Source organism: Argentina silus (assembly GCF_951799395.1).
Source record: "Argentina silus genome assembly, chromosome: 1".
Classification (NCBI taxonomy): Eukaryota; Metazoa; Chordata; class Actinopteri; order Argentiniformes; family Argentinidae; genus Argentina; species Argentina silus.
In genome coordinates this window covers 13,082,888-13,090,521 of record NC_139655.1, presented here as the reverse complement: position 1 = coordinate 13,090,521, position 7,634 = coordinate 13,082,888, and the positions used below count along the sequence as shown (strand labels likewise).

At 48.9% G+C, this 7,634-nt stretch overlaps 1 protein-coding gene across 1 annotated transcript in view; it reads left to right on the top strand.

Annotated features, from left to right (window-relative positions):
- pacs1 (phosphofurin acidic cluster sorting protein 1) overlaps nt 1-7,400 on the top strand; it is a 28,318-nt gene extending 20,918 nt beyond the window's left edge. Inside the window, exons 8-24 of the mRNA XM_083672788.1 lie at nt 209-268; nt 584-744; nt 1,450-1,543; nt 1,775-1,858; nt 2,092-2,213; nt 2,421-2,556; nt 2,943-3,047; nt 3,336-3,442; nt 3,885-4,039; nt 4,316-4,426; nt 4,579-4,681; nt 4,895-4,937; nt 5,036-5,078; nt 5,278-5,419; nt 6,065-6,303; nt 6,638-6,757; nt 7,150-7,400. Of these exons, the coding sequence (XP_083528914.1) occupies nt 209-268; nt 584-744; nt 1,450-1,543; nt 1,775-1,858; nt 2,092-2,213; nt 2,421-2,556; nt 2,943-3,047; nt 3,336-3,442; nt 3,885-4,039; nt 4,316-4,426; nt 4,579-4,681; nt 4,895-4,937; nt 5,036-5,078; nt 5,278-5,419; nt 6,065-6,303; nt 6,638-6,757; nt 7,150-7,268 (1,944 nt within the window). The 3' untranslated portion in view covers nt 7,269-7,400. The remainder of the gene's footprint in view (nt 1-208; nt 269-583; nt 745-1,449; nt 1,544-1,774; nt 1,859-2,091; nt 2,214-2,420; nt 2,557-2,942; nt 3,048-3,335; nt 3,443-3,884; nt 4,040-4,315; nt 4,427-4,578; nt 4,682-4,894; nt 4,938-5,035; nt 5,079-5,277; nt 5,420-6,064; nt 6,304-6,637; nt 6,758-7,149) is intronic.
- Nucleotides 7,401-7,634: the final 234 nt, after the last annotated feature.

Genomic DNA, 7,634 nt, shown 5'->3' with positions numbered 1-7,634 from the left:
TTAACATTGTGGTGTTCTGTATTCTGGTCACGTGCTGTACTGTAGCTGAGTGTTATTCCTGCTGCCGTGGGTTATTCCTGTGCGGTGGACAGCTCTTTAATGGAACATGCTTCTGCCACCACTGCTGCTGCTGGTCACACTCTGTTGTTTTGGGTCATCAGACAGAGAACACTTGACTCAGTGAAAAAACCTCTGCCTTTTATTTCAGCAACCCAACATCAAGCAGAAGTTTGTGGCCTTGCTGAAGAGGTTCAAAGTTTCTGATGAGGTAGGCACCTCTGTGTCTCTGTCTTATCGAGCTAGGGAGGAAATAATGGGTTCATAACTCAAGCACTTTCCACTTTCTCTGTTTCTCTCTCTTTATGTCTTTCTGTCTTTGTCTTTCTTTCTTTCTCTTTCTTTCTTTCTTTCTCTTTCTTTCTTTCTTTCTGTCTCTCTCTCTTTCTCTTTCTCTCTTTCTGTCTCTCTCTCTCTCTCACATCCCCACATGCTATTTTTCACTTCTCTGTTTTGCTTTTTTTCACATATCTGTATCGTGTGTGCGTGTGTGTGTGTGTGCGTATGTGCGTATGTGTGTGTCCAGGTGGGTTTCGGTCTGGAGCACGTGTCCAGAGAGCAGATCCAGGAGGTGGAGGAGGATCTAGATGAACTGTATGACAGTCTGGAGATGTACAACCCCAGTGACAGTGGCCCTGAGATGGAGGAAACTGATAGCATCCTCAGTACACCTAAACCCAAACTCAGGTACATATACAGTACACACGCACACATACACACACACACACAAACAATATACATATACAGGGTATGTACAGGGTAACCTAAGCTGTTGAGCCGCTGTGTGATTAGAGTCACAGGAATGTAACAGTATGAGAGAGCCCATGCAGTGCCATAGATAAATATAACCTGTCAATTGCCTCACTGCTTCTCAGTATAGTGCCCCCTCTGCTGGTGAAGTGGAGACATTACATTATTGTTGCCATCACAGATTCCTCTGATTATGAACTCTACCCACATCGTCTCAAATAGCTGATAGTCATGCTTAAGCACAAGATATCACCACAAAAGCCTATCACAAAGTATTGGTTTAGTTTGGTTTTTAAGCGCTGTTTTTGTCGGTCCTAATTAATAATTTAATAATTAATTATCCCTCCTATTGGTGTATAAAGGCTGCGAAAATAAATAAAACATTTGCTATTCACTAATGTGCCTCTGCTCTGTCATGTTCTCTTCACCTGCACCTGACCAAGGTTATCAGATCAACTGATAGCACAACAAACTCGCTTTCATTTTTAGGCCCGATTCAAACTCTAGTGTTGTGTTGTCCCTGTTACCAATACAGCTGGGCTTGATGGATTGGAGGCAGGAGAAAACTCAGGTTCACCTGGGTGTGTAGTACAGTAGTGTATCTATACCAATGTGATATGAGTGTGTCTTTCTCCTGCCCAGGCCGTTCTTTGAGGGGATGTCCCAGTCTAGCTCGCAGACGGAGATCGGCAGTCTGAACAGCAAAGGAAGCTTGGGCAGAGACACCTTTAGTCCGGTAGGTCAGACACGGAGGAGGGAAATGCAAATTCTAGAGAGAGAACAGGGTGAAATAGAGAGGGGCTAGTGAAGGTGAAACATTTAAGAGATGGGGTGATGTGTGTTTCCAGAAAATAGATAGGGGAGGGAGGGATGTAAGAAAAAGAGGGAGGGCACTTCAATGAACAAAACATTCTTCACATGCTTGAGGAGTGCGTGCGTCGTGACTGTGGTTGTCCTGTATCTCCAGCAAGGGGAGCAGCCTCCAATAGAGAAGATGAAACACTCCCGCAGTCACAACCTGGAGGAGGCCCTCTCGGAGACAGACACACTGGTGAGTGCCTGACCCAGCTATTTGTGTGTGTGTGTGTGTGTGTGTGTGTGTGTGTGTGTGTGTGTGTGTGTGTGTGTGTGTGTGTGTGTGTGTGTGTGTGTGTGTGTGTGTGTGTGTGTGTGTGTGTGTGTTGTCCACCTCCAGAGCTAATTTGTATGTGTGATTGTGTGATTGTGTGTGTGTGTGTGTGTGTGTGTGTGTGTGTGTGTGTGTGTGTGTGTGTGTGTGTGTAGGAATTGACGGATCAGGAGCAGTTTGCTGATATTGGCCCCTTCATTACGGTGTCAGTGGCTGAGAAACCCCGTACCCCTCTGAAGAGCAGCAAGAGTGAGGGCCAGACCATGCCCTCTCCTCGGTAACTTAACAACCCCCCTGCCCCCCCCCCCACCCCCCCACCCCGGAAAGCATTGTATATGTTATAGCTCCACTAACCCTCAGAAAGGCAATGTGGAATTGCTTTCACCTATCCAAGCCTTTTGAGATGTACACAAGTGCCTTCTGGGCTAGAGGCTAGGTGGTGATATTCAACACAGACCATGTACATGTACAGTATTCTCCCCAGGTTGGACGGGGCACACACGCCCAGGCAGAAGCGCAGCAGCACACCTATGAAGGAGAGACAGCTGTCTAAACCTCTGAGTGAGAGGACCAACAGCTCCGACAGCGAAAGATCCCCCGAACTGGGACACAGCACACAGGTAACGTGGACACACACTGACACACACACACACACACACACACACACACACACACACACACATAAACTGCTCCAATAACAGAGGGTCCTATAGCAGGACCTTCTATAGTTCCAGCTGTAGCATGTCATCCATCCAGAACTAGCTTAAGGACAGCACAGCACATTATACACACACAGCAAAGCACATCATTAGCTTGAAGAATTGTGTCTCTCTCTCAATCCTCTCCTCCCCCTCCCTCTGCCCTCCCCTTCCCTCTTATGTGGGCTGTCTAAATAAAGAACATAAATGTATTCTGAGCAATCTATGACTACCAGTTTAAGAATAAATTATGTTTGTTTGATGAGTCATCTAAAAGTAGCTGTGCGTGTGCGTGTGCGTGTGCGTAGGTCCTGAGGAAGGCGGTGTATGACCAGTTGAACCAGATCCTGCTGTCTGATGCTGCACTGCCCGAGAGTCTGATCTTGGTCAATGGTACAGACTGGCAGGGTCAGGTAAGACATTCCCTATGGAAAACTACAAGTGCAAATGCTCAGAAAATGTGGCCCATCTGTTTTGTGTGTGTGTGTGTGTGTGTGTGTGTGTGTGTGTGTGTGTGTGTGTAGGTGTAGGTGTGTGGGTGTGGTGGAGTTCTTTCTGGCAGTCTATAAGAGTACAGTATGTGTTTATAATTCAGTAAGTGTCAATGCTTGCTGCAGCATCATAACGTGTGTGTGTGTCTGTCTGTCTGTCCGTCCGTCCGTCCGTCCGTCCGTCCGTCCGTCCGTCCGTCTGTGTTCCAGTACGTAGTGGAGCAGCTCCAGGTGCAGAGACATCCTGTGGTGTGTACATGTTCGGGGGCGGAGATCCAGGCGGTGCTGTCAGCAGTCCTCACACGCATACAGAAGTTGTGAGTGTTTCCAGCACATTATCTTTGTTTGTGTGTGTGAGTCAGTGAAAATAATTTCCCTTGTGGACAATGAACTATTCTCTTCTACCTGTATCACTGCTCCCACAGGCACACTGGCTATGTTATATTGACTTGGTTGGGTTCAGATGACTCATTCTGAATCTCCCACTCCTCTGTCCTCTTACCTCATTCTCCTTTGCATCCTCTCTTCTTCTTTATTTATCCTTTTATTTCTGCCCCCTCTCTTCTCTCTCTCTGTCTCTTGTTCTCTCTTCCTCTCTTTGCCTCCCTCTCCTTCTTTACCATTTCCCTCTCTCGCATTCTCTCCTCCCTCTATCTCTTTTCCCGATCCCTTCTCCCTCTCTCCATCTCTCGGTCCTCTTCACCCAACCCGTCCCCCCCCCACCCATCCCTCCTTCCCTCCCTCTCTCTCTCTCTCCAGCTGTAACTGTAACTCCTCCATGCCAAGGCCAGTCAAGGTGGCAGCGGTGGGAGGGCAGAGCTACCTGGGCGCCATCCTGCAGTTCTTCGTCACCCAGCTGGCCAACAAGACCTCTGATTGGGTCAACCACATGAGGTTCCTGGTCATCCCCCTGGGTAAGCAAACATATCTCCATGGTAAAACAAAGTGAGGGGATGATGCGTGAATGAGGCTGATCTCATACTGCACTTACAGGATATAACTCTTGCTATCTATCTATCTATTTATCTATCTATCTATCTATCTATCTATCTATCTATCTATCTATCTATCTATCTATGTCTCTCTCTCTCTCTCTCTCTCTCTCTCACTGTCTGTCTCTATTTCTCTCTCTCTCTCTGTTTCTCTCTCTGTTTCTCTCCCTCCCTCTCCCTCCCTCTCCCTCATCACAGGCTCCCATCCTGTTGCTAAGCACCTGGGCGCCATGGACAACCGCTACAGTTCAGCCTTCCTGGACGGGGCATGGAGAGATGTGTTCAGTCGTTCCGAGCCTCCACAGACAGGTAATACACCACACCCATGGCCATGGCCCTGACCCTGACCCTGACCCTGACCCTGACCCTGAACCTGATTCTGATTCTTACCCTGACTCTGATTCTTACCCTGACTCTGATTCTGACCCTGACCTGTCATGTTATCTCCTGTGCTGCTGTAGACATGCTAGACGTGGCAGGGAGGATCGCCCAGTACATCAGTGATGCCACCGTCACACACCAGCTGCCCATCGCTGAGGCCATGCTCACCTGCAAACACAGGATGTGAGTGGACACTGGTTACCGTGTGTGTGTGTGTGTGTGTGTGTGTGTGTGTGTGTGTGTGTGTGTGTGTGTGTGTGTGTGTGTGTGTGTGTGTGGAACTGGTCATAGTCTGGTCATACTCAATACCACACCTGTGGATGGTCATAGTCTGGTCAAGACTGAAACTGCAGTGGACCAGGGTCTCTCATTCTTACTCTCATTCTCTCTCTCCAGGCGTGATGAAGACTCTTACCAGAAGTTCATTCCCTTTATCGGGGTATGTGTGTGTTCATTATTATCTACCATGTTCTGTTCAGCCTAATGATGTTGCTGTTTAAATATTAGACATGTTTATGATGATGTCATGTCTTCCAGGTGGTGAAGGTTGGCTTGGTTGAGTCTGGTTCATCCTCGACAGGTGGGTGTTTGCGAAAACAAATAACACACACACACACACACACACACACACACACACACATATACACATACACACAGAGCATGTCCAAGTTCATACATCATTATATCCTGTGTTTTTGCATTCTTTAGTTTGGTCAGCAGGAATATTTCCCAGCATTACTGTGAGAACACTAAACATACTGTGCCCTATTGTTGTCTAGGAGATACAGAAGAGGGCGTGGCAGTGAGTCTGGCTGTCCCCTCCACGTCCCCGCCTTCTCACGGCTCCCCGACCGGCCTGATGAAAGACGCAGCCACACCCCCCTCCTCCCCCTCCATGGGCAGTGTGCTCACAGTACAGGGGTAAGTCTGCCCCCTCCCACCTCACACAGGTGTGGTCTTGTCCTAGTCACCTGGTGGTCTCCTCTCCTCTTGGCATTTGATTGATCCATTTATGACACCTGTTCAGTGCACACACCTGGTTCTCCAGGTCTGAATCAGTCGCTCATTTGAAAGAAAGAATAAAAACCAGAAGACAGTGCTGTCCTTCAGAGGACATAGAGATATCACAAACAAATGACTGCTCTCAGGCCAGGCCAGGCCAGGACAGGACAGGACAGGACAGGACAAGACAGGCCATCTGAAGTTCAATATGTCCTCTACTTGTCTGCTGCTGAAACCCTAGAGCAGAAATCCTGTTTATCTGGCTACGTCTAAAAACAACAACAGCAGCATCAGCACTCTGGGCTCTGCTTGACTCTCTTTGTAATGGTGCAGTGTTATAGCAGATTCTTGGGCTTCTGGATGACGTATATAGCCCATATCTCTGCAGATCATGATGAATGGGGTGCCTGGATCTGTATTCTTCCCTGCCACTAAACAAACCCTCTCTCTATCCCAAAAATGTTTACAACAAGTACATTGGCTCAAGTACCTCCACACCTTTCGACTGTTTCTGTGGTATCCTAACCGCCATCTTCTTCCTGTCTCCGGCCATTCCTGTCCTAGGAGCCCCAGTATGTCCCACGGCGTGGACGCCATCGGCCTGCAGGTGGACTACTGGCTGGCCTCGCTGGCGGAGAAGCGCCGGGAGGGTGAGCGGCGGGACACAGGCTGTAAGAACACTCTGAAGAGTGCCTTCAGGTCCCTGCAGGTGAGCCGGCTGCCAGGAGGGGGCAGCAACGAACCCCAGGCCCAGGTCAGCACCATGGCCATGACTGTGGTCACCAAGGAGAAGAACAAGAAGGGTAAGCCTAGCAGAGGGCAGTGTTTCAGTAAACAGAACAATTCACACAGCAGGGGGGACTTCATGATGTGTCATAATGGGATTATTATGTTACTTGTAATGACATTTTATATTATTCATCTTCTAAAAGCATATGTCCAGTGGTTTCACAGGCCACATAATAGTCTGTTAGGTTACTTCTATGCACAACACCCCATACTTCATACCTACTGTCTGCTGTCCCTCAGAATGTGATTTGTATTGTCTACCTGTGTGTTTAGTAATGAAGGTTCCCTCTCTCTCTCTTTTGCTCTCCCTCCCCACCTTTCTATCCCTCTCTTTCTTCTCCTCTCCAGTTCCCACCATCTTCCTGGGGAAAAAGCCCAAGGAGAAGGATGTGGACTCAAAGAGCCAGGTCATCGAGGGCATCAGCCGACTCATCTGCTCAGCCAAGCAGCAGCAGACTATCCTGAAAGGTACTGAAGCCTGACAGAGGGAGGGAGGGATGGAGAAGGAGGGAGGAAGGGACGGTGGGAGGGACATGGAGTGGGAGAGGGAAAGAGAGGGCATCAGTAGAAGCAGCAGCAGAAATGTACATCCAGAAACTTACAGTAAACTGAGAGAAATAGGGAGATCTAGGTAGTTAGAGGACATCAGTGGAAGCAGCAACAGGACATCTTGAAAGACACAGTAACCTGACCTCCCTATACACTGTACCTGATGGAGGAGTAGACATCAGTGAAAATGAGAACAGGAGGAGAAGGTAAAGGACTTGTTGGGTTTTGGAAAGAGGAATAGAGACCTGTCTGTGTGTTCCTTGTGTGAACATGTGTCATACTCAATGTCTCCTTGCCTGTCTGTTCCCCAGTGTCCATAGATGGAGTGGAGTGGAACGACGTCAAGTTCTTCCAGCTGGCCGCCCAGTGGCCCACCCACGTCAAGTACCTCCCTGTTGGACTGTTTGGATACAGCAAACCCCCCTCCTAGGGTCCGCCCTGTGTCCCTTGTTCCTGGCACCTCACCCATCCACCTCACCCCGCCCAATCCTGTCCTATATACGCACACAAACCCCTCCTCTAAGAACCGCCTGGAACCAGTGCTGGCCAATCATGATGGAGGGTTGAGGGGTTGGCTGGTTTGGCTACATTTGTCTTATTTCTCTTTAGGGAAGGTGGGAGGGAAGGAGGGATGTGGGGGTGCAGCGCTAGGCACTTTAAACTATTGTAACACCCTCTCGGTGTGACAGCGTGTGTGACAGCGTGTGTGACAGCGTGTGTCAGCGTGTGTGACTGCGTGTGTGTGTGTGTGTGACTGTGTGTAGTAGGGGCCTACAGCACAAGGTAATCAACTGCC